Here is a 27,676-nt window from a genome sequence, read left to right on the forward strand (position 1 = left end):
TTGCAACAAAAACAACCAAGTCTTGTGGCACCTTAAAGACTCAGATTTATTGTGACAAACATTCATGGACTAAAGGGCACTTGTTTTTACTTTCAAGTATGAACTCTTTCTCTCTTTCTTACCTTTACAAACTTTGCAGCAACTGTTAGATAAGGAGATTTGCTGAGAATCAGGACAGTTCAAGGCAGGACAGTCTGCCTTCACCACACGTTGCATTTTGTAGTCCTATTGAATAGAGACAAGTATTGAAGCAGTCAATAAAATATGACTGGAAAACAGATATGGTTCAACAACCACTTTTTACTCTGGTTTTTAGATTGTGAGTCCTTTTCAGATAGAGAACCATTTGCTCACACCTTTGTTATATAAGGTGTATATAACACCTTTATTTATTTTTAATAAATAAATTATTAAACAAATTTATTTTTGTTGAAAAGTGCTAGAATAATTAAAATATATAAATGACTATAAGTGATGTAAGTGGCAAAGATAATCCAATCGCCTTTTAACAAAATATGCAGCTCTACCTCAGAGCAGCAATGAATTGTAATGGTGCACATACAAATTGAAACTCCACAGAATGCGGAGTCTGTGCAATCATCACCTCCTCTTCAGGTAACCCTCTGAGCTCTGTAAAGGCAACGTGATGGCCTGCGGGAGGAGGGAGGCGAGCCAGGCAGAAAACACTGCCTCCACTAATGTGGCTCCACCAGTTTCCAACTAGGGGTGTGCACAAAACCAAAAATATCCGGTTTGGTTTAGTATGGACCGGACTCAAACCAAACTGGGCATGTTTGGTTTTGTGCACCCCGAATGCCTCCCCCCCCCAAGTTCGGCTCAAGTTCGAACCGGTTCAGGGTTTGAACAGTTAAAAAAAAATTTCACTCACTGCCAGGCCCGGGGTAACTTGGCTGCCTCTGGGGGATGCTGCCGTGGCTGTGGGGGATCCCCCCTGGCCTCTCCCAATCTTTACAGGGCCATTTCAACCCATTTTGGGGGCATTTCTGGCCTTCTCCAGGTTCGGCTCATGGGCGAACCCTAAAGCTGAACCAGTTTGATGGCGAACTGGCTCTATTGAGCCAGTTAACACAGTTTTATTTCCAACTGCTACAACTGATGTATTGCAAAGGGTTCTTCAGGCCTAGCAAGGGCTTTTTGGGAAGTTCATCATTGCTCAGGAGAAGGCAATGATTGTATAGATTCTATGTTCTGCTGGCTTTACTGTGTATATGAGCCAAAGCTGCATAAATATAATAACAGCTATGCTTTTGCCCCAGATTGCTGAACTACAATTTTACTAAAATGGTCTCAGAAGATAAATAACAGCAAGTATTATACTGTATATATTACAATCAGATTGTAACTGATTGAGTCAACTCAAATGCCTTTGGATTGGATCCAAAATTTCCACAAATGTCTGGGAACTTATTCTGTTCATGAAAGGAGAGCGTGGCATGCAGAGAACACTCTTCCATGAGCACAACTCTCCTTCCATGAGCAGAAGCTCATTCTATTCATGGGACCCTTGGATCCAAACCATTATTCTTTAGGATGCCCTTCCTGCAGCAACACATAGCAAAATCTGAAATACCATTTTTATCAGTTTTCTCAATATTATAATACCTACTTGGATAAACAAGCTTTATTAATAACTTGCACTAGCAAGTTATTAACAAAGTGCCATACACTTGAACTTTTCAAAGACTTCTCCAAAACAAACCCATAACAGAACCTTAACTAATCAAGGACAGGGAACAGCAACACGTATTTGTTGGAGGCGCTGCTTATATAATGATTACAATATATTTTGTTCCTTTTTAAAAGGATCAAGTGTCATAAATTATAATGAGGTTAGTTTAGAAAGATAACATTAGGAAAACATTGCAAAACATTACTGAAATGATACAGAGATTATCAGTAGCATTTAGAAAGAGATGTATTTTTGAGGATAAGTTCTAACAATAAAGGAAAACAGGTTTTATATAAAAGATTCAGAGATCCTTGCACAAATAAATGTGGGGCATCTCTAGTTAATTTGTTCTCTTCTGACCCTGGTCAGGGAACTGGCAGAGAGGCAGAGAGTAAGACATAAGTCTCCATGAGTTCTCAATCACCTCATTCAAACAATACTGCCTGACCAGTCTTCCTACCATGTGATTAGAAGCAAGGGCATGCATGTCCCACCTATCTGCATGTCCTTCCACTCTGCATACTGGTGGAACAACTAACTGCCTCAAATTACATAGTTCCAATACTACAAAGTGGTATTTGGACATTCTGCCACCCACAGAATGCGGGACAGAACAGCATAATAAGAAGATGTGCATACCTGTGCTTCTAAACACGCATATCGTCAAAACTGCCGATCTTTCTGTACATACAAAGAAAAAAGTAACCACCCAATACAAGAAATATACAAATGAATGAAACTTCTTAAATCACTTCATTAATATAAGTCACTTATAATACATGAATCACTTGTCACTTATTATAGTAAAACACTGAATATACATGAATCACTTGACAAGGTTTCGTGATAAGTCCTTGTTTCCCAACGAGCTTCCTCAGAAGTGAAATTGTTATGTCCCAAACGTGATAAACTTTACATCCTCCCTGGTGTATGGAGTTCTGTATGGAGTTCTTCAAAGTATCCTTCAAAAATGTTTCTTCAACTCCTACAACAGGAGTGTAGGTTGTATCAACATTCTGAGGAAGCTCGTTGGGTAACAAGGACTTATTGCGAAACCTTGTCAAGTAATTCATGTATCAGTGTTTTACTATAATAAGTGACTTAAGTGATTCATGTATTATAAGTGACTTATATTAATGAAGTGATTTAAGAAGTTTCATTCATTGTATATTTCTTGTATTGGGTGGTTACTTTTTTCTTTGTATTTTGAGTAGCGCCACTCTCCATATATATATATATATATATATGATTTTATTTGATCTCTCTGTACATAGCAGATCATTACTAAAATAAAATGACCTTTAAAAAAAAGCATATATCTTCTAATTAAGGTTGATCTAAAAACCTGCAGTGCAAAACAAACTTTAAAAGCCCCAAGTGCTATTTTACAATAATTTTAACAGGTTTAACTGCTGGGCAGAGAAATATTTATTTATTTATGTGTTGCCCTATATAAAATCTGAGGATGGTTTACAATCTAATCAAACCAAAACCTAAAAATCATATAAACAGATTAAAATTATCATAAATAAAACTTTAAAAGTTCATCATAAACTAAAAGCCTGATAAAACAGGTGTGTTTTCAAAAGTCATTTAAAAGCATATTTATTAAATATCATGTGGAATAGAATAAAGCTATCAACAGTGCTCTTCTTACCTTGCATTCAAAAAGAATACAATCCCCTGAGTCTGAATGTACAGTTTCTCTTTCACCTTCAAAGTAGGTTTTGCCTTCAAACATACATATCACTGTAGAATTAAGAATAGCGTAGTACTTCAGTTAATTTTCAGTAGTCATGCTATGCATATGATACACTGAGCATATTACAAAGTGAAGGCATTATTTCAGCAGAACATTCTAGGTGAAAGCCTGGACATAATTTAATAATCATTGAGAAACAGAGCATAGCAGGCATAGCATCGAATAGCATAGCAATGGTGGACTTGGATTTGGAGTCTCTTGAGTTCAAGGCCAAAGAACTTTCAGTATGGCACTCTGTATATAAAGATGGGAATAGCAGTAACTTGCAATATTATAGATGCACACATAATAACATAACACTACTTCTAGATGGAGTAAGAATCCAAGAGAAGTAGGTGCATAAACTGGGTATTTTTTTTTCATTTTGGAGTCCCATTATTTAATTTAATTTAATTTATTTATTACTTTTGTTTGTTTTTCACATTTATATATCACCCTATATAAAATGTCAGGGCGGTTTACAATGCACAGTCCAAAAACCACTAGATTTTGGTGGTAATAGAAGCTCTAATGCTCAACTATCTCTTGGCAGCAGCCATTTTTCTTAACCCATAACTATCAAGGACAGTGTCATCTTGAAGCACTATGGATGACAGCCACCATCATGAAAAATCCATTCCCCCATTTGTTTCAGTAATTCCCAGGCCTGTTTGTTTCAGGGTCCAATTCAGGGGCATGGCAAGGGATAATGAAGAAAACAGGGAGGGTTGGACCTGGGAGGCCCTCAATAAGACTGGGTTCTTTGAACCCATATGTTCAATTAGAGCTACATCCCTGGCCCAGTTAGTTTGAGTTCCATTCAATCTGAAAATGAATGCATGCTCCTAATAAGTATTTGCATTCCCCTATCATATCTTCAATGCATGTAACTGCATTTCCATATGAGTCATACAAATCATGTTCACATATGGCTGCACTTCAAATTGCAGAGATGTGAGTTTTGGGCAGTATAAAAATATATTAAATAAAATAAAATAAATAAAATAATAAATAAATAAATAATGATTAGGTGTGGAGTTTGCATGAAAGTTTGTACTTTATGCCCATGAAAACAGAAAGTCCATGCTAGTTAGAAATGTTTTATGCTAATTGTTATGTCTATTGTGCAGAACCTTTCCCCAACTTTTGTTTTTCAAATACAATTTAGAGCTGCTAAACCTCTAAATTAGATTATGAAATCTGACAACACGAAAGCAGGATATCATGTTTATTTTGACCTTGGACATGAGGATAAAAGACTCTTGCCATCTTCACTACAAGCCTGTAAATACAATGTCCAGTGTAGATTTCATTTGTGTCTGTCTGAAACCCTTTCAGCAATGAGAATGTATTTATGTTGTGTCTGATAACTCCCTAAAGGACAGTTTCATCTTCATTCATCATTCATCTTAACTTCAGTTTCAGTGAGTCACAAAAATAATATTGGTTAGATTTTCTGTGATTTAACTTTAACCATTGTGTATGAATTTTAGTTGAGCTATCCTTACAATGTCTCTTGAAATGAGTTATCCTTCTTCAATTCCATAAATGCTTACAACCATGTTTTTGACAACTGCCAGATAAACCATTGTCATTTGTGTCACCTTTGAGCTTGAGTTCAAGCATGAGACTCATCCTGTATTATTAAAATTATTCATATGTATAAGGCAGTGGGTAAAATGAGTCTTCAAACAGTTTCCCATTTGTTTAAAAAACCCTGATTTGTTCCTCATGATCAACCTTGATTCTGTACTAATAATCTGAATGTGAGCATAACTGAACACAGTTAGCATATGGTCCATCTGGAGGGAGAGAATCAATATGAAGAAATAAGTTTTATTACAATAATCTTCCTTCTGATTCCATCCCAAGGCAACTGAACACAATTAACCATTCTGTGAGTGAAAAGGCCAAGCCCAGATCATTTTCCTGTATTTTATTACAGGCAAACTTGACAACACAATCCTCCAAACCACTACATGGATCAACCCTAACTCTTTTCTGTAGCACTGAGCCTTGCACTAGTGCTTTAAGGATTAAATTGTGAGTGACAGCTACTAGTTGCAGTGTTGCTTCCAGAAATTTCACTTCCAAAACCTTCCAACAGGTATTTGCTGAAGGCAAATTGTTGAAGGCTCATCCCTGGGGAATGTAATGGATAGTGAAATGGGATAGAAGCAAAACAACTTGACACCTAAGCTCCTCATAAAGTTTATTAAGCACAAAAATACAGACAAATATTTCAGTGAGAAAACAGAATATTCTACAAAGTAGTTAAGTTGGAGTATGTGTATTTAAGCAGAACTAATTCCATTTAAGTAACTGATAAGATCTATTGGCTTAAGTCAAGCTTGCCTGCTTAACTTCTTTATGGTTTACAAACTAATATTAAAATATTCTGTAAATACCAATAATAATGAACAGAGGGAAAATAAGAAAAACAGAAGGAATAGAACTGCCCAATGGAAGCAAGATCAAGAACCTGGAAAGGAAAGAACATTACAAATACTTGGGCATTCTCCAGGCTGATAACATCGCACACACTGAAGTTAAAAGAAAAATTGGAAGTGAATACATCAGGAGAGTTAGAAAAATCCTCAAGTCCAAACTCAATGGCGGGAACACCATACAAGCCATAAACACCTGGGCTATACCTGTTATCAGATACACTGCAGGGATAATAGACTGGACCCAGGCAGAGCTAGAGACGCTGGATCGTAAGACCAGGAAAATCATGATCATCAATCATGCTCTGCACCCCCACAGTGATGTAGATAGGCTATACCTCCCTCGCAGCTCAGGTGGAAGAGGAATGCTGCAAGTCCATCAAACAGTAGAGGAGGAGAAAAGAGGCCTTGAAGAATATATCAAGGACAGTGAAGAATATGCACTTCAAATGGTCAATAATGTGAAACTATTCAACACCAATGAAACAAAGCAGGCCTACAAGAAAGAACAAGTCAAGAGCCGAGCAGAAAAATGGAAAAATAAGCCCCTGCATGGTCAATATTTGCACAATATAAGTGGAAAATCAGACATCACCAAGACCTGGCAATGGCTTAAGAATGGCAACTTGAAGAAAGAAACAGAGGGTTTAATACTGGCTGTGCAAGAACAGGCACTAAGAACAAATGCAATAAGTGCGAAAGTAGAAAAGTCAACAACAAACAGCAAGTGCCGCCTTTGTAAAGAAGCAGATGAAACAGTGGACCACCTAATCAGCTGTTGTAAAAAGATCGCACAGACTGACTACAAACAAAGGCATGACAAGGTAGCAGGGATGATACACTGGAACATCTGCAAAAAATACAAGCTACCTGTAGCCAAAAATTGGTGGGACCATCAAATTGAAAAAGTGGTAGAAAATGAAGATGTAAAAATATTATGGGACTTCCGACTACAAACAGACAAACATCTGCCACACAATACACCAGATATAACTATAGTCGAGAAGAAAGAAAAACAAGTCAAAATAATCGACACAGCAATACCAGGGGATAGCAGAATAGAAGAAAAAGAAATAGAAAAAATCACCAAATACAAAGATTTACAAATTGAAATTGAAAGGCTGTGGCAGAAAAAGACCCAAATAATCCCAGTGGTAATTGGCGCCCTGGGTGCAGTTCCAAAAGACCTTGAAGAGCACCTCAACACCATAGGGGCCACAGAAATCACCATCAGCCAATTACAAAAAGCAGCTTTACTGGGAACAGCCTATATTCTGCAACGATATCTATGACAACTGAAAATAAAATTCAGCCATCCCAGGTCCTTGGGAAGGGCTCGATGTCTGGATAAAACAAACCAGTCAATAACACCTGTCTGACTGTGTAAACAAGAAATAATAATAATAATAATAATAATAATAATAATAATAATAATTTCTTGTTTACATTTCTATACTGCCCTTCCAAAAATGGCTCAGGGCGGTTTACAAAGAGAAATAACAAAGAAGATAACAAATAAGATGGCTCCCTGTCCCCAAAGGGCTCACATTCTAAAAAGAAACATAAGACACACACCAGCAACAGTCACTGGAAGTACTGTGCTGGGGGTGGATAGGGCCAGTTACTCTCCCCCTGCTAAATAAAGAGAATCACCACGGTAAAAGGTGCCTCTTTGCTCAGTTAGCAGGGGTACTGCTAATACAATACCAAATTGTATTTAAGTGATTAGGCTTAAGCACTATATCAGGTCTAGATAAAAGACAACATGCAGAGAAGACATTGTGCAGTGTTTCTAAAATAAATCTCATTTTTCTTTAGTAGATTAAAATACGTGAATATCTTTCAAACTACTCAGAATACAATGATAAACAAGTAAATGTTAACTTCAAACCTATTACCAGCAAATCACTAAGTTTAAAAACTGTAATGGGAAAAATCTTGATCTTCTATTATTTTTGTAATGTGTTATCTACAACTTTAAAAGTACAATATTCAGCCTGTGGTGTGATTATCTTTGTCCTTTAATTAGAACACTAGTTTTTATTGCCATTTACATTTAAACACCATTTAGGAGGAGCAGATTATATGGTAAGAAAAAGTAGCATGATGTTAGTTTCTTCCTACATCCCACCAACCCCATGTGCATTTAGCTTAATCCAGCAGCAATAATACAACATTCTGTTACCATACAATGCATACAGAGAATAAGCTTGCTGGAGAGGGAAATCGCCTATTGGCCATCTTAAAAAAAACAAAGTTAAAGGAAGATGAACATTCCAACTTTCCAGGGTGATGGGGTGGGATCATTGCCTAGAACTAAATTGTAAGAGGGCACAGAATGAAAAAAAAAATCCTGTGAAAAGATGTACTGCTTCAGAAAAGAAGATAACCTTGAATATATTCACAAGATCTATTTTCTCCTCTATTCTGGAAAACTACATGAGTAATCCAGTGATGGTATACCAGAAGCATTCAACCTCATAAGAGGCAAACCATAATGATGCCTGCTGCTGTCACAGCAAGGACTGGATGACATGCCACACAGTGTACCGCAGGCATCCAAAACAACTTTGACACTGTTGTTCAGGAGTGCTCTTGTGCTAATATGTACAGTTGCATGCACTATCATGCTCATGCAACACTATGGTCATAGGAAAGAATAGCTGTGCAGTTTTATGTAGTTTTACACTCTTGCGTAACAATGCCAGTGTTTTTTTACATGTCTGCAGCAGGCCTGTCCTCCATTTGTCATCACTACTGCAGTCACTAGACATCATCAGCTGTTGGCAGTTGGCAACTATCCATGTTCTCTTGGATTACCATGACAACAAACTGTTATGATAAAGTTCATTTTTATTAAAACCATTTTGTATTGATTTGTCTTAATTGCTTAGTGCAATGTTGATTTTGTAGAATGCCAACAAAAAGTCAATAAAAACAGAAACCATTAAAATAGTTTACCAAGTAGCATAAGTTGGGAGTGAAGTGCTATCACAGTACATAGGCACTAGAGAAAAAGTACCTATGACAAGAGTCCAATTGCACGCCACACAGGACTGAAGCACAAGAGATGTCCTAGAGCAGGAACAAGATTGTATTTCCCCAAACCAAATATTACCATATGAGTGCTAGGAAAATGCAGTCTCTCCGCAACAGTATGATGAGGAATGACATTTGCATCACCCACAGTTACTGAGAAACAGCTGTGCATTTATTGCACAATGAAACAATTGTCTGGAAAGATCTACTGATGGATAAAACCTTTTACCAATTTTGTTCAACATAACTGGTATCCAAAAAAGGACGTTACGATTACAGGAATTATTTGATCAAAAGAAAAGAAACAGACTGCAGCTTAAAAATGGAATTCCTTACAAGGCATATATTAGAGATAGACATGAAAGAGATCTTTTAACAAAAATCATAATCTGCATTTTAAAAATTAGCTTAAGAATTAGCAGAGTTTAGTCCATTTTTTTAAAAAAGATAGGATGAATCGCTCAAACTAGCCCTTTGTCCACAGGGTCTGGCCCCACTAAACCCTGCAGGACAACTTTCAATCCTCTTGGAAACAGGCAGTCTACAACAAAGTGGCGCATCTGGGCTTCTTCCCATCCCTTCTGCTTGCTGTGGGCTGGGACAAGGCGAAAACGGCCATCAAACACAGGATTCTGGACACGGAATGCTAGGCAGATTTAAGCAAGGCGCTGGGGTTTTCTGGGCCCAGATAGTTGTAGATTCATCGTCTAGCTTCATCGTCTCCCCCTCTGCATATTTGTCACAATTGGAAATATCAAGCCATAGAAGGGCGTTCAACCTTGCCCGGTGTCATGCCCTTCTCTCCGCTCCTCCGGAAGGCATATACAGGAAGATCCCACTCATGGAAAGGCTTTGTCTTTGTGACTCTGGGGAGGTGGAAACCATAGAGCATGTGCTCCTCTCATGTCCCTTAAACAAGGCAGCCGAGACAAGCTCATATCTCCCTTGCTTCTCAAATACCCTGGTCACTCTAGTTAAGACAATACCAATTTGCCCCTGTCAGATTACAATCGGACCTTCACGTACAATGCTGCCAGGTTCTTACAATGCTGCCAGGTTCTGCGGGGCAGCGTGCAAGATCCGTCGGGTCCTGATTGCCAGTCAATACCCCTTGCAGCAGATTTTTAACTACTGATCATTTAACCTGATTGTTTAATTTTGATTTGCTCCTCTACTTCACATGTTAGCTTTTATATGTTATCTTAACTGTTTTATCTTAACTAACATGGAGCCAGCGTGGTATAGTGGTTAGAGTGCTGGACTAGGACAGGGGAGACCTGAGTTCAAATCCCCATTCAGCCATAAAACTAGCTGGGTGACTCTGGGCCAGTCACTTCTCTCTCAGCCAAATCTACTTCACAGGGTTGTTGTGAGGAGAAACTTAAGTATGTAAGTACACCGCTCTGGGCTCCTTGGAGGAAGAGTGAGATATAAAATGTAAATAAATAAATAAAAATAAATTTTATATTTTAGATGCCCTACTTACTTGCATTACTTTAGATGCCGAGAGGAGAGCTGGTCTTGTGGTAGCAAGCATGACTTTGTCCTCTTTGCTAAGCAGGGTACATCCTGGTTGCATAAGAATGGGAGACTTGATGTATGAGCACTGTAAGATATTCCCCTCAGGGGATGGAGCCGCTCTGAGAAGAGCAAAAGGTTTTAAGTTCCCTCCCCAGCTTCTCCAATAGAGGGCTGAGAGAGATGCCCGCCTGCAACCTTGGAGAAGCTGCTGCCAGTCTGACAATACTGAGCTAGATGGACCAATGGTCCGACTCAGTATACGGCAGCTTCCTATGTTCTTAAGTACTTTTAAAGATATTTGTATACTTACCCTTGTTTTATTGTATCTTAATAAGCATAATTCTACCCCTGTTTTATCTTATTTTATTAATCACCCCACAATTTTTAGAGTTGTATTTCACTAACAGAACAGAACTTTATTACGGTCATAGACCAATATACAAGAAATACAAACAATGCATCATGTAAATAAAATTTTAAAAGAAGAGAAATATATAAACTACTTATGAAATGCATTGCTAAAGATCAGATTGAGTTTTTCAGATTATAAAACAAAACCTGGCCACTATATTAATAATGTTTTCATCTGGGTTAAGTAATAAAAACTTCAAATAAAAATCATCAGAGTGTCCTAAAAACTTATACAATAACAGGGAGATTAATCTCAAGCAGGCTTCCTTAAAAAAAAATCACAATGTAAAATTGAATGTGTACTGGTCTCCATGTGGCCAGAACCACAAGAGCAGAGGCGGGTGGGGAAAGGGATGCCCTTGAACCTGCCCTCCAAAATGGCAGATGGAAGGGCATCCATTAGGGCTAATGTCAATGCACGTCTGAATTTGGGGATAATAATAGAATGCAGATAGCCTGCTGGCTTGAGATTAAACATTTGTGCCCCGAGATAGACGGTCTTAGAAACAGAAGCAGCTTCCTCTTGCAATCCTACATCAATGATGCGTTGTTTGATCTCCTCATTAGCCCGGTCATTGTCCATCTGCAGCAAAACCTCTGGAGAAAACCCATAGTAAGTTAATTTATCACTAATCAATGAAAACCATTTAAATTTAAATGAATCAATCTTAATGAAGGAAGCCAAGTCTGAGCTGGAGGACACAAATTTTAACCAGAATAGGAAAATAGTTCTCCAGACTCCAGATTCCATTCGTAGCAGGCCTCTTTTCTCAGTACCACCGATGGAACACAACGAGGGACAGCTAATAAGGATCTCAGGAATTTAGCTTGCAAAACTTCTAAATTCAAGAAGTTTCGAGGTGGACCTAACTGGGCACCATAAAACAACTGAGATTATACTTTGGAGGTAAATAGTTTAACCACTGCAGGAATAAAAGAAGCACCTCTTGAATAGTGAAATAGTATTTCACTAATCATAATATAATCATAATCATAATCATAATTTTTTAGGCTAATTATAGCTATGGATTTGCAGCATTTTAGGTATATCTATCTGGTTTATAATAACTTTAATGATTTTTATTTCATTGTAGCTGTACTATATCCTGTGCTGGTCTTTGACCGTAATAAAGATGGATGGATGGATGGATGGATTGGGTGAATCATTGCCATTTAATCAGTCCAACAGATCCAGCTTACTAACTGGACTGGAAAGTAGATATTTAACTACACAAAATATAAAAATCTATTTTCTTAACTAATTGTAAGAGACCTTTAATGGCAACAACAGAAATAAAATTACATCTGAGAATCTCATCTATTTAACTTCCTTTACCACTAATGATATTTAAAAAGTGTATTTTTCTCTAACCTCCTATGAGACTTCTTGTTGATGACGATGTTGATCTAATGTGTTGTATTCACAAAACTTGTTTGTGTGAACTGGTTTAAAAAATACCAGCAGTTCATTATATAAATATTTATTCATCTTCTTTATGCTATTTTAGTTCTTTTGAAGGACTGCAACAAGATTTAACGTTCCACCAACCGCAGTTCCTTGTACCATGTTTGTTTGTGTTTAGGAACATAAGAACCTGCCATATACTGAGTCAGACCACTGGTCTATCTAGCTCAGTATTGTCTTCACAGACTGGCAGTGGCTTCTCCAAGGTTGCAGGCAGGAATCTCTCTCAGCCCTATTTTGGAGAAGCCAGGGAGGGAATCTGAAACCTGCTCTCCCCAGAGCGGCTTCATCCCGAGGGGAATATCTTGCAGTGCTCACACATCAAGTCTCCCATTCAGATGCAACCAGGGCAGACCCTGCTTAGCTATGGGGACAAGTCATGCTTGCTACCACAAGACCAGCTTTCCTCTCTCCTCTTGTTTGTTTGTTTATTATATTTGTACACCACCCCAAATGTCCATCTCTGGGTAGTTTACAGCAAAATAAAACAAATTAAAACAGAAATTCAAAAGCTTAAAACAATTTAAAATCACAAGTCTAGTTAAAAAGCTTGGGTGAATAAATGTTGAGGGTGGCTAACTTTTAGAAGAGTGATCAGAAGGCTCATTGTATGCACTAAAGGCACTAAATGGTCTTTAGGATCACGGGCAATTTATTTATGGCTCTTGAAATAATCTTGTTTCTTTTGTGAGAAGAGTCCTGCTGGATCAAAGGTCCATCTAATGCATCCAATCAGATGTTTACAGGAAGCTCACAGCAGAATATGAAGGACTCCAGCAACTGCTATTTAGTATTATATCACAGTATATCACTTCTGAACATAATATTTCCACATATGCATCACGGCTAATCCATGGATGTCTGCAATTCCCCTTTAAAACTTATTTAAGCAAGTGGCCATCACCATACCTTGCAGCAGTTAATTCCATAAATTAATGATGTATTGCATTCTATCATTTCTAATATCTCAGTGACCAAGATGGACAGAACTGAAAGCATAGATAGCAACATGATTACAAAGCAGCAGTCAAAATTTTCTTATCCTAATGTTTGGCTGCTTTTCAATGATTCTTCCTCAACATAACTATTACTTATTATAATGTGAGGATCACTGGGATAAGAGGATTTTGTGAGATCTGGTGAGCAAGCATGTATACATGCATGCATGTATGTATGTGCATGTGCTCACAAACACAAATATACAGAGCAAATATGGAAACCTTGGCTGATTAAGCTTCAAATAGACTTGTTTGAAAACTGAACTACAAGATCGAAGCACATTTATGTTAGTTGTAATTTTCAGTATTTCTCCTTTTAAAATATGTGCCTTATAACCATTAATGTTTTTTTTAAAAAGAGTTCATGTCTATTATTAGTTAAATTAGGGTGCTTCCAAATGGAGGGTCTGATGTGGCAGCTCACACTTTTCAACTGTGACTTTCACAAAAATGTGACTTCCTAATGAAGAACTGCCACAAATATTGCACAACCTAACATGGGTGGTGCCAATCCACCCAGGCTGTTGTGGACTCCTAGTGAAGTGCTGGTGGTCTTGCGGAAGAGCACAAATACTTTGATTAGCATGTCCACACTCCAGAAGCGCTAGAAAGAAGGAAACATGTTACTGACAGTCAAGCAACGTGTTTTGGATCTAACTAGTGCTTCTGGAATGCTGGCATGCTAATCAAAGTATTTACATACTTGTGCAAAAGTACAAGGACGTCAGCACCTCACTACAAGCCCACAGAAGCATGGGCAGATTGACACCACAGATGTTCGGTAGGTCACGTAGGTCACAATTGTGAGCTTCCACCTTTGAATCCCTTGACATCCTTCCCTGCCAAACCTTGAACTGATTTTTCTCTTCTGTAATATTCATGTATAATTGCTGCACCTTAAAGCCAGGCACAGCTTTTCTGGCTCTGGGATGTGTAGTATTTTTAAATATTAGCTTCTAAGCTAAAAATCAAGACAAGTCTGCAAAAAGGAGCTGAAATGGTAGCAGACCACTCATTTTCTTTTTAAAAACATAGCCACATTTTTAAAAAGTTGTAGAATGACACTTGCTCATTATTAGCCAGATAGAGCACCCTGAAATCCATGTAGAGAGATACTGTACAACATGCATGATTTTTCCTACCTGTAAAATAATCTGGTATTATTTTGTATATCTCCAAAATACATAATAAACTCACTCTGAATGAACCTGCATTGACCTCTAAGAATACGACACAAGAGTGTTGCTAATACATCCTTTTCTTGTCTGTTGCAAAATAATATCCCTAAAATATGTTACATTTTTCATGCTTTGGAAATAAAATAATAGTAATAATTTACTGAAAGGGTTTTTGTATTCTGCAAACTCCCTGGTGAGAGGATGTAATGAAAAGGAAAGGAAAGGAAAGGAAAGGAAAGGAAAGGAAAGGGAGTTAAACTTCTAGACATAAATCAATTATAAATTCTTTAAAAGAAGGAAAACCCTCAAGCACAATTTCAGTAGAATGATAATATTTTTAATTCTCTACTGACAAATATTACAAATATGATGATCCTTTAATTCCTTAGAGAAGACAAATTTCATATATGTAGTCTAATGAATACAGATTTTCTTAAACTTACTCTATTTTGAGATTGATTCCTTAGGCAGAAAAAACTAGCTTATTTAACATAAACTGAACTTTCCTTAATGTATATTGATACCCTTTCATAGCTCTACAATGCCATTCAGTGCAGATACAGGAACCACTAAAATGCAAATATTTGAGGAGGAGCGGCACACTTCGATGCCTTCAAACTGTGATAAAAGCACAGTGCACCAGTTTCTTCCATTCCTGCCTGTTTTGCAAGAATACCAACACTTTGATGAAATGAAGATAAGCAGGCAATGAGCAAGTCTTTGCAGCAGTAATATATTTCTGCAAGTAATTAATGTTTTATTTTTAATTAAATTGTTTGACCACATGACACATAGGCTAGAATAGACTACTCATGCTCAGAAGACAGTCAAAAATGGAATATTATTGAAATGGCATCAGCATCTCACTAGAAAGCCACTGAAATAAATGGTCAACATCCAGAACAAAAAAAGTGTATGTGGGAGGATGTTGTACTATGTACAGCTGTTGTGCTAGCTAGTTGTGCTAAGTATGCAGCTCAGTTTTTCGACTAGTGTTGTGCAGCTGAAGCAGGGGTGTATCTAGGGTGGGGCAGGCAGGGAATGTGCCCCGGGTGCCACTTGAAGGGTGGTGCCATTTTTTAAAATGAAATTTTTTTTAAAGGCTGCTGAAAACAAAATAGCCACCACACATGCTCAAATGGCCTCTATAAGGCCCTAGGCCATGCTAGGCCTCGCAGAGGCCATTTGAGCATGCGCAGCAGCCATCTTGTTTTCAGTGGCCATATTTTTTTAAAAAATATTATTTTTGAAAATGGCCATATTGTCAAATGGTCCCTGCGAGGCCCTAGGCCTTGCCAGGCCTCACAGAGGCCATTTGAGCATGCAGGATGGCCTCCAAAATGGCCACCACGCCAATATTTTCAGGCCCAAACAGGCCTGAAAATCAGCCCAGGACGGGCTGCGGCAGTGAATTAAGAGGCCAGCAGGGGGAGGGGGGACGTTTGCAGAACCCCCTACAGCCTTTTTGAAGCCCCCCGAAGGGGCTATAGGTTAAAAAAAAAATTTTTTTTTTAATATAAGTCACTGTGAAATTCAGTTTGGCACTATGTACAGAGAATCAGGGCTTGTGAATACTGAGCTGAAGCTTATGAGCTAGGATTGTATTCATTTGCTCTTACTTTGTTTCTTGTGATAAGTGAGTTAAATGTGATGTCTTAATAATGTGGCTGTTAATGATGAGTTTGTCTTTGAATCAGTGTGGAATCCTTAGTATTAAGGCCCACTGGGAGTTTCTTGCTCTCTTTCTCTCCTTTTAACTCTCTTTCTGAAATACTAGAATATATTCCAAGCAGTGACACAGTTTACTCTGCATATCCTTTAATTATTTTCAGAGCACCTGGGAAAAGTCAAATTCTCCATTTATTTTTAAAACTTATGTAATAGTGATGCTGCAATGCATAGTAGAAAATTAGAAAGGCACTTCTGTTTAGTTTTCCAAGTACACCTCCACATAGTATTTGGGTATTTCATGAGCCCCAGCATAGTGAAATTAGTAGTTTTCCAGCATTTTTTGGTCTGGCTACGTCCACTGCTAAATATTTTTGAAAGATTAAAAGATTAACGAGCTTGACTGGTATTTTTCAGCTTATATTATGGTAAAGTTATCTGAAAGATGGGTGTCAGATATTTGGACAGGGGGCGCAATTTCAGTGCTTGCCCTGGGCACTATTTTCCCCAGATACGCCTCTGAGCTGAAGATTGCCTCATTGGTTTTAATGAAGATGTTTGCACAATAATGCTATAGCAAAATTCTACAGTTCCCATTTTTCAACACAACTAAGCCATTCTTTTGTGCTTCTGCAACAGTGCTTTTCTTGCATGCAGTTTGCTGCTCTGGATTTCAGCAAAAGGCAAAAGTTTTACTCAGCTGGTGAGTCTGCATGCAGATTCTTAGTTTACAAATATGCAGGATTTTTCAGGGGAAAAACACTTTTGGAGAAAAATAATTGAAGGGAAATTATTTGAAGGAACATGAATATTTGGGGGTTTGAACGTTCTTGTGGTTTAGTGTTCCAGGATGGAGACAATCACCTCTGCCTTATATACAGCCCACTGTTTCAGGCACCCAGTCCAGTAATTAGTTTCAAACAGTGGCCAGCAAAGTGCTTCTGGCTAATAGGAGGTGGCTGTGAAGGAGAATTGGGCAGGCATTATTCATTCATATAATACACACACACACACACACACACACACACACACACACACACCTGATATATATTGTATGGTTACATTATCTCATTACTTAATAACTTTATTACATTATTTTAATGTAATCATATTAATTAAAATTAATGTATATTATCATACAAGGGTTTCTATGCTTTTAATCAAGAAAGACTTTGGTTCAAGTCTGTTCATACAGGCCTATTGCTGATAAGTTTTATTTATTGTTTGTCACATTTAAATACCTCAGTCTATATACAATCTCAGGGTGGTTTACAATCTTACACATTATTTTTGAAATGGCTTTGCAGGCTCTGTAGTTGGGGGATGGGGAAGGGAAGTTTGGCTAGTTATGGGTCAGTTATGCCAATGTTACCATAGTTATAATCCCCTCCCCGCTATGCTATTCCGCCCCGTCCAACCGCTATGCTATTCTGTCTGGTAATATTACCTAATTCAAAAATTTTCCAAACGATGCAACAGTCAGAAATTCACAATTTTAGCAAATGATGCAATAGTAATCAATTTGAATCATATTCTAAAATGTCTTTCTGATTAGGATAGGTGGTATCTTCTAATTAGAAGCAACCTATCACAACTTAACAAGTACCCCAAAGTCGTGGGAGGCTAAGACCTTCCCCTGAGACAAGGCACTATAAGAATAAGCCTTGGGTTTGATTTTGGGACTTTTCTCCCCTTTGGGGGATTTTTCCTCTCCTTTTTGGATTTTTCCTCTCCCTTTTGGAATTTTTAGGATCAGCTCTTCTAACCTATGCTAAATGTATTCCAAATAAAATGTCAATTTGATTTCTGGAGTGTGTGGTTCATTTTCTGGGCAGTGGGCAGTGAGTACTCTTGATTTAAGCAACTGAGGATCATGTAAAATTGGGTCAGGTACCCAATAACCTACAGCTAAAATGTGGCTACTGGGGAAATATTAGTAATCAATAATTCTAACAGTTGCATGGGTGGAGTGGAATGAGGAGAGGCTCACAATATCTCAGAGACCTACATGGCCACACTGCTTCTTGTGCTAGTATTTTAAATTTCTACTTAGCTTACAGTATAGCAAAGTTCTCTGGTCATGTGCTAATTTCTTTGTCATGACACAAACTAATTTCTGAGGGCAGAAATGAGTTAAGCACACATTTGGAACCAGGGTGTTCCTGGATAATTAAGCTGTAGAAGAGAACTCAATTTAGTTGGGGCATTACACTGGAGAGTACTTTGCTTAATAGCTAGTTCAACTAGTTAACAACAATGAAAGTACACCAGCTAAATCCTGAGTACTCTTGATTTAACCAACTGAGGATCACGTAAAATCAAGAAACGAAGAAATTATATCTGTTTCATATTTAATAAAATCAAAATTCAAGCCATTTATTTATTTATTATTGATATTACATCTGATAAAACCACTTGTAGCTCAGAGGGGGTTAAAAGCAGAAAAACTGGATCAAGCAGCAGCCCCAGACAGCAGACGTGGTCTGCATTTACTGTAGGAGGATTCCAACCCCATGCAGAACAGGTTGAACACTGTACCACTACCCTGGATTGACAGACCATTCTCCAACAACACCTCAGTTTTATTTGACTGAGTTTAAATTTATTAGCCCTGTTACTGTTGACTCCAAGCACTTGTGCAGGCCATCCTTGGCAACATCTGGTCTATGTAAAGTGTACTGTAAAAACAGATAGAGCTGAGTATCATCAGCAATTAATGATATCCAAGTTCAAACTCCCAATAACCTTTCCCAGTAGTTTCATATAGATGTTAAACAGCATAGGAGACAAGACAAGACTTGGCTGCTGTTCTCACGGGCACCCAAGAATGGGCTAGGGCAGCTAAACCCGGGCTTGGCTGCCTGTGGGAACCGCTGGGAACCAACCGGGTCCCAGTGGGGCCTTCATAGCAAGCCTGCTAGGGAGCCTGCCCTTAGCAAGTGCACCCTTAACCCCATTGTCCTGACCATGGGTCAAAGCCGGCTGCTTTCAGCAGCTGGTGCCAAAACACTGACAGGTGCCCATCTGTTGGTTGGGAGATCCCCATAACGCACCTCATACTGGCACTGTGCATTGTGGGTTTTCTAGGGACCGAGATGATGCATCTCGGCCTCTGCACTGCCGGGGACAGCTGCAGAGCATCTGGGCATGTGATCTGCATGCCTAGCACGAAAAGGATCATTGTCCGTGGGGCATGTAAGCATTCCAAGGCTTCCTCCTCGCCTGCCCGCCTTCATGCTTGCTCATGAGAAAGGCTGCACTACCTTTAGAAACCTTTTGCCAAGGTTTCTTGCCAAGAGGCAGATTTATAGTTCCCAACACCACAGGTAGTTGGTAGTTCCCAGCACCACAGGCAGGTAGGAGCAGAACTACTACTAGAGATGTGTGAAACGTTTCGGGTACAGAACGATCTGTACCCGAAACAGCCAATTTCGGGTGATTCAGATCCGAACTGAATCACCTTTCTGGCCATCCAAAATTTTTCATAGCCGAACTGAATCACCTCCGAATATTCGGATTTTGGGATTTTGACGTCTATTCGAATTTCCCGCCTTTTGCCTCCCATTGACTTCAATGCAAAAAGGTCTGAAATTCTTCTACTCAAATTTTGGGTCCCAGGGGCAAAATAGTGGGGTGGGGTGGTAGTGCCTAATGGGTGGAGGCTACCACCCCAATTGCAGAGTGATTGGGCAAAGGGCTGATTTTTGGTGAATTGTTGAAGTTTACGTGTCTTTAAGGTTTCCCCCAATTAGGTATATTGGAGGGTGTATCGCTTCACGTCGGGGGGAAAGGGGTGGCCTCTGTCACTTCCCTGGCATAGGTCATCTATCAGAGTGACCAACACTATTTTAGTCCCCAAACCAGGCCTGAAGTCACATTAAAAGGAGTACAGGGAATCAATTACATGAAGAAGTGTCTGGAGCTAAACAGTTACCATACTCTCAAGTACCTTTGCTTAAAAATGTAGGTTTGTCACTGAATTATATCACTGGAACCCTCCCTCAAAAATATTCAAAGTATCCTTCTCAGCTAAAATTTATCAACCTCAAAGGGTTGAGAGAGCAAATGGTAAGCTGAAGCTCTCAATGTACTCCATCCACATCATCAAGCTGCAACTGAAATTCATATACTGACTAGTCAGCACCCTTGGGGTAACTTCAGTTAGGGATGTGCATGGGTTTGGCGCATCCTTTGGGAAGCGCCCAACAAGCTTGGGTGCCTGCAGCCGAACTGGTTCAGCCAGGCTGGGAGCAGTTCCCTTAAGGAGCAAGTAAGCAGCTGCATGTGGACTTTGTGCAAGCAAGCCTGGAAAAGTGGCAGAGCAGCAGCAGAACAGGAAAGGATCTGCTTACCTGCTCCTTAAGGGAACCGCTCTCCGCCCCACCCACGCATGCTTGTGCACATCCTTAACTTAAAATTGAATTAAAAGTGAAGTCTAAGTGAATGCAAGTTATTTTATTTGCAAAATGCTTTGCAAGACAGTCACAACAGGTATCCAAAAGCAGATACCACCTGGGAGCAGACTGAGGAAGGCCCCTTACCCCAGTATTATACATGTGCAATAGTTGTAAAATACTGAGTAAAAATCTAACCAGTGCTACACATTTTTCTCCACCTAGTTGTCTCAACTGCTTCATCATCCTAGACTCCTCAGAGAACCATGGAGCCAGATTAGCTGTAGCTGATGTGAGAAGATGCTGAGGACCAATTATGTTCATTGCCCAGATCATGTCCATATTCTAAACAGGATATCTACAGAAGCACCAGCAATGTCACCAGGAAAATCCCTCAGAGCTCCTTAAAAAAAACCCTTGGATCCATCAAGTGCTGGGGGCAGACCATTAGAATGTGAGCCCTTTGGGGACAGGGAGCCATCTTATTTGTTATTTCTCTTTGTAAACCGCCCTGAGCCATTTTTGGAAGGGTGGTATAGAAATTGAATTATTATTATTATTATTATTATATGCACAGGTCCTCCACTTCTGCCAGTATTCTAACCTTCTTGGATAGTGATCTGGAAATAACAGGGCAAAAATTCTGAAATCACTAACATTCTACCCAAACCAGAAGACTGACTAGGTGTGAAGAAGGGGTGTGCATGAAACCAATATGCCCGGTTCCATTTGAGTCCAAACCGGACTCGAGCAGAACCGGTTATGTTTGGTTTTACTCCCTCAAACATACCCCCCCACCCAGTTTGGCTCAAATCTAAGCCAGTCCGGAGATTCTAACAAAAACAATTTTTTTAAGAACTCACTGCTCGGGGGGGGGCGGGGGGGACTGCCACGGCTGCAGGGAGTCTGAGCAGTTCCCCCTTCCTCCACCAGCCTCCTCCCAGTCTCAATCCAATCCAGTTTTGGCAGTTTACAGGCCATTTCCTGCCCGTTCCAGACCTCTTCATGCTGGCAGCAGCCTTTTTGGAGTCCACCATCTGTGTGACCAGTGCACATGCATGGTGGCCTCAAAAATGGCTGCCACCAGTGCAAAGAATCCCAGAATGGGCCAAAAATAGCCCGTAAACTGCCTGAACCAGGCCAGATTGAGACCAGGGGGAGGCCAGCAGGGGAGGGGAAACCACTGGAGGACCCCTCCCCCCGCATCCAGCACCCCCAGAGGCGATGAGTTCTTCATATATATATATATATGAATGATATATTTTAAATATATATTTATATATTTATATTTTAAATATATATATTTTTAGAACACCCGGACTGGCTGCCGAGGGATAGTTGTCTCAAGGGCGAGCTGCGGGGTGAGTTTTGATGTCAGACTGGCTTGAGCTGGTTCACACATCCCTAGTGTGAAGCCACATACACTAAGGTCCAGGTGACTTCTAAAGTTCCATGGTTGTCATGGCAGCCATGAAATTCTGAGCCGTTCTGATTATGAGGTACATCAGCTTGTATGTTAGCCCCCCAGATTAGACCTAAAGGCCTTCAACACCTCTGCTTGACCACCGTAGCCAATAAGGAAGAGATGCTGTTGGGCAGTGGGTTGAATCGTACACCAAAATAATCCCTAACTTGTCCCAGGACTGCAGCACCAGGTTCAGACACTCAAAGATTACATTGTTCTGGGTTACACTTGTTTGCAATAATTCCTATTTTTAATCCTCTGTTTCATTCAAAGTAGCTACAAGGTCAACTGCATGCATAAAATAAAAATTGTGCAAGCATACTGTATAGTAGAGTTTGTTGTACAAAAGTAATGAATTTTACCGACACAAACCAGCACATGGTGCATGCATATGTATCAATTTAATAAAATTTAAGATATTTTTAAGAGAGTGCCTTCTCTAGCATGAACTCTGGCACCTACTGAGATCATGTGGGAAGGTCTGATTACCACTGCCACTGGCACATTTGGTGCTGATGTGGGACCAAGCTGTGGCTGCCCTGTGGCTTTAGAATGCACTCCCTGTTAATATAAGAGCTTCTCCATCTCTGGCTGCCTTCAAAAAAATCACTTAAGACAGTTTTAACAATTTTATTGTATTTTAGTCTGTTTTTAAATTGTAGACTGCCTCAAGTGTTAAACTGCCTGTGTATTAGGCAGTTTTTAAATATAATAAATACATACATAAATGATAAAATTATTGTTTTATCCTAGTCACAGGGATAAGAAATCTTGCAGGTGTTAACAATTCTAGAAACATACCAAAACCTATAGCTACAGAAATCTTGCAGGTGTTAACAATTCTAGAAACATACCAAAACCTATAGCAACAGAAATATTAATCAGCTATGCAGCACTCAGAAATCTGCCTCTGTGGTGTGTACTATAAATACAAGCTTCTGTTAGGACTAGAATGGCTGGTAGATCTAGATTTCTTTTTTGATATGCTGAAAATACACAACACATTTCCTATTATCTCCAATGTGTAAGAGTTAAGCAATCATAGAGTTACTATTATATAACATGTAACAGAAGTTCTAAAAACTGGTGGATCTGAAGCAGTTTATATATAACTTGAGTGTTATTTAGTCCTTCCCAACTCCTCTGCTTCCCCCTCCCCAATATTTTTTGTTGGGGTTTGTTATGAACCCAAACTTTTGATAGGGATCCTTTGGCACGTATTTATTATGTTCAATTGTTTATCATTTAATTTTCACTGGAAAAACAATATTAGTGGTTTAATGTATAAATTCTTATACATGCTACTCAGGCCCAAAATAAAAATTAAATACAATTAGATGTGTTTGATGTGGTTTGATTTAAACAAAAACCATTAGTCACCTAATTTATCTAATTATTTATTTATTTAACAAATTTGTATACTACCCACTACCAAAGTCTCTAGGCAGTTTGCAACATAAAACAAACAAAGAATTTTGAACAGTTAAAACATAAAAGATCAAATTAAAATATCCATAAAAACACACCAACTAACTAAAAAGCTTGGCTGAAGAGATGTGTCTTTAGTTGTTTCCTAAAAGCCAACAGGGATGGAGCAGCTCTAATCTCAGCAGGAAGTGAACTCCGCAGTCGGAGGGCAACTACAGAAAAGGCTTGCCTTTGAGTCATCGCCAGATGAACCGGAGGCGCCCTCAGACGAACCTCCCCTGAAGATCTTAATAGTCGGCAGGGTTCATAACGAAGAAGGCATTCTCTTAAATACTGTGGGCCCGAGCTGTTAAGGGCTTCATGGGTAATAACCAACACTTTGTATTTTGCCTGGAAACCTACTGTTGGCCAGTGTAGATCTTTTAGAACTGGAATAATATGGTCTTTCTGGGATGTCCTGGAGACCAATCTGGCAGCAGCATTCTGCACCAATTGCAGCTGATGGACTAGGTACAAAAGCAGCCCCACACAGAGTGCATTGCAATAATCAAACCTGGAGGTTACCCAGCATGTGCACCACTGTCTTAAGGACACTCGCTTCTCGGAAAAGGTGCAGCTGGCTAACCAGTCAAAGCTGATATAAAGCACTCCTGGTCACCGCCTCCACCTGAGGTATCGGAGAAAGGGTTTGGTCCAGAAATACTCCCAAAATGCAAACCTGTTCCTTCTGGGGGAGTGTAACTCCATTCAGAACAGGCAGATCTATCCCATTTCCCAAACTGCGGATTCCTACAGTGAGCACTTCTATCTTGTTTGGATTCAGTCTCAGTTTGTTATCCCTCATCCAGCCAATTACTGCAGCAAGGCAGGCATTTGGGGAAATTATGCCATTGCCTGATGAAGCTGACATGGAGAAGTAGATTTGAGTGTCATCAGCGTACTGATAACACCCTGCACCAAATCCCCTGATGATCTCTCCCAGTGGTTTCATGTAGATATTAAAAAGCATTGGAGACAAGATGAAGGGACACCATACGAAAGCTCTCGCTTTGAAGAGCAGGAGTCTTCAAGTAACATCTTCTGAAATCTGCCTGAGAAGTATGAGCATAACCACTACAAAGCACTGCCCCCTACACCCAGTCCCCACAGGCGATCTAGCAGGATTCCATGGTCAATAGTATTGAAAGTCACTGAGAGATCCAAAAGGTGCAACAGAGTCACACTCCCACTGTCAATTCCCTTTTGGATATCATCTACTGGGCCGACCAAGGCAGTCTCCACCGCATAAGCTGCCCGAAAGCCAGTTTGAAATGGGTCCAGATAATCTGTTTCATCTAAGATTTCCTGGAGTTGAAAGGCCACCACCCTCTCAGTCTCCTTGGCCAACTACAGAAGATTGGAGACAGGACTATAATTGCTTAACTGAGGGATCAAGTGTAGGCTTCTTTAAAAGAGGTCTAATAATTGCCTCCTTTAAACAAGGAGGCATCCTACATTCCCTCAGAGAAGCATTTATGATCTCAATCAGAACCTCTCCAACAATCTCCCTGCTTGATAATATAAGCCATGTTGGATAACGGTTAAGAGAGCAGGTGGTAGGATAAACAGTTCCAGGCACTTGTTCATATCTTCAGGAGTCACAAACTGAAACTGATTAAATATAACCACACAAGAGGAGTTACTAGATACCCCCGCTAAAGACTCTTCACCAACAATGGAATCCAGGTCGGCTCGAATACAAGAGATTTTGTCCACACAAAAACTCATTAAAAGCTTCACATTGGCTAACTGACGGTTCTAAAGCTGGAGCAGAAGGGGCCTGCATAATTCTCCTTACCACCCTCAACAATTCTGCTGCATGCGAACCTGTGGATTCAATATGCATAGCACAGAATCACTTCTTTGCCACATGCATTGCCAGAGCACAAATCTTCAATGGTGCTCTGTCTGTAATCTGTCGGATTCGAGTTGGGTCCTTCTCCACTTGTGCTCTAATCATCTACCTAGCCACTTCAGCTCCTGTAGTTGTTCCATATACCATGTAGCTAATTTAGAAGCAGGTCAGAGAAAATGCTTAGGATCAATTGAGTCTATCACTCTAGTTAGCTCATTATTCCAATTTTCCACCAGGGTGTCAACAATATCACCGACATAGCCAACATTAAAGACCTTCAAGGTTTCTTGGAAACCTATTGTGAGGGATTGGGCATAAAAAACTGATATAAACATTTTAAATCAATATAAATATGCACAACATCTTGCATAAACTAAAAACTTTGTCTACAAATACTGCAAGAAACCGTAATGAAACTGACAAGTGCCCCCCCCACCTCTTCACTGCATCTGAAGTAGTCTCTTCACTAAATTGGAAAGAAATATGAAATCCCTTTTTAGTTTCACCCAATAGCAGATTTATTTAAATTGATACTTTAAATTACTAATTTAAATAATGATTTAAATTACCAGAAAAAGTGACATTTAAACCAGTGCTTTAAAGCAAACTTAGAAAAACCACATGAACATAAAGCACATATATGTGCAGACATCTGAGAAATGTTTAAGGCCTGGCTCACTTTAACTGTACTTAATAGGGTTGTGCGTTTTGTATTTTTCTGTTTCGATTTGTACCAAATCTGAATCAACCCCATTTTGTATTCTGTCTGAAATTAAGCCTTCCGAATCATCCCAGTTTTGGTTTGTATCCGAATTAATCCAAATCCGAATCCAAATTAACTCAGGTTTAAAAATGGGTCACGTGGTCAAAAGAGTGGGTGGGGGTTATAGTGCCCAATGAGTGGAAGCTACCAAAAAAATTTCAAAGGAATTGGGCAAACTGCTGATTTTTGGTGAATTTTTGAAGTTTGCGCGTCTTTCATATTTTCCCCATAGGGTATGATGGAGGTTTCAGGAAAAGTATAGCTTCACGAGGGGTGGGGAGAAGGGGTGGCCCAGAGTGGAGTGTGGTTGGTGGTACTGCCCAGTTGGTACAAGGAAGCTACCACAATTTTTTCATAGGAATTTGGCAAAGGCTGATTTTTAAAGAATTAATAAAGTTACGTGTCTTTCAGATTTTCCTTGTAGGGTATAATGGAGGTTTCTGTAGTCCCATAACTCCACTTGAGGGGCACTGGGGTGGCCCAGAGCAAGTGGCGATGTAGTGCACATAGGGTGCCAACCACCCACATGGGTTGCCAACCCATGAAGTACAGGGTTTTTGTTGTTCTAGAGATGTTCTGAGAGTAGATTCTCTAGTAGCATATGAGAGTGGATTCATGGTTTTTCATTAAAAAATCTCATTTGCTACCAGAGAATCTAAACTCAACACCTCAGAAACAACAAAACCCAGTACCCCAGTGGGTTAGCAATCCAGGAGTGGTGGTGGTTGGCACCCTCTGTGCACTACACCACCACTCGCTTCGGGCCATCCCAGTGCCCCCCAGATAGAGTTATGGGGCTGCTGAAACCTCCATTTTTCCCTATGGGGGAAAGTCTTAAAGACGCGTAAACCTCAAAAATTGCCCTATTTGTAATCTGGGTGCACCACCCTTGGGGCACTGCCACCCAACCCACTGTTTTGCCCCTGAAGCCACCCAACCCACTGTTTTGCCCCTGAAGCCCCATATAAACAAGTTAAAAGAGTGAAGAGAATGATGGACAACGATAACACTTAATTTTTTGACACAGTTATTTGAGAATTTTGCAGTGGTTGGGAGCCTGTCCCTGTGGCACTAGCACAGCAGCACAACCCATTTGTGGATTCCAGTAATATTTCAATAAAAACACTCCCTCCCCATGGAACAGTGACCACAGGTCATTTGAGATAGCAAGATAGAGTCAGAGAAGTCAATTTGAATTGCAAAGCTTTTCCGAAGAACACAGCATACTGTCCGAAACACAGTCATTTCAATTTGGAAACAAAAATCTGTTTTTTAATTCTTGATTTTGCTTTGGTTACAAAACCTCCAAAATTGCCATTTTCGGGCACAAAACGTTTTGCACCCCAATCGAATTACACAAGCCTAGTACTTAAGGCTTCCAGAGTTTGTAAACGTAGTATGACTGAACACACAAAACCATGGTTAAGGGTCTGAAGTTAATCCCAGTTGGCTCTGCCAAACTCCAATTGGAACCTGAGGTTTTCTCTAAGCTTCACTGCCGACCACCGCGGTTTTGCCACCAAACTGTTACGCCAAAGGCAGACTTGCCCATAACCATAGTTAAGCACCCATTG

At 39.6% G+C, this 27,676-nt stretch overlaps 1 protein-coding gene across 7 annotated transcripts in view; it reads right to left on the minus strand.

The window, feature by feature from the left end:
• NELL2 (neural EGFL like 2) overlaps positions 1 to 27,676 on the minus strand; it is a 224,322-nt gene that overhangs the window by 120,815 nt on the left and 75,831 nt on the right. For all 7 annotated transcript variants that reach the window (XM_053255344.1, XM_053255341.1, XM_053255338.1 and 4 more), the window contains exons 10-11: positions 3,348 to 3,439; positions 123 to 225 (exon numbers count right to left, since the gene is read on the minus strand). In XM_053255344.1, coding sequence (XP_053111319.1) covers positions 123 to 225; positions 3,348 to 3,439 — 195 coding nt within the window. The remainder of the gene's footprint in view (positions 1 to 122; positions 226 to 3,347; positions 3,440 to 27,676) is intronic.

This window comes from Hemicordylus capensis, chromosome 5 (assembly GCF_027244095.1).
Source record: "Hemicordylus capensis ecotype Gifberg chromosome 5, rHemCap1.1.pri, whole genome shotgun sequence".
Lineage (NCBI taxonomy): Eukaryota > Metazoa > Chordata > Lepidosauria > Squamata > Cordylidae > Hemicordylus > Hemicordylus capensis.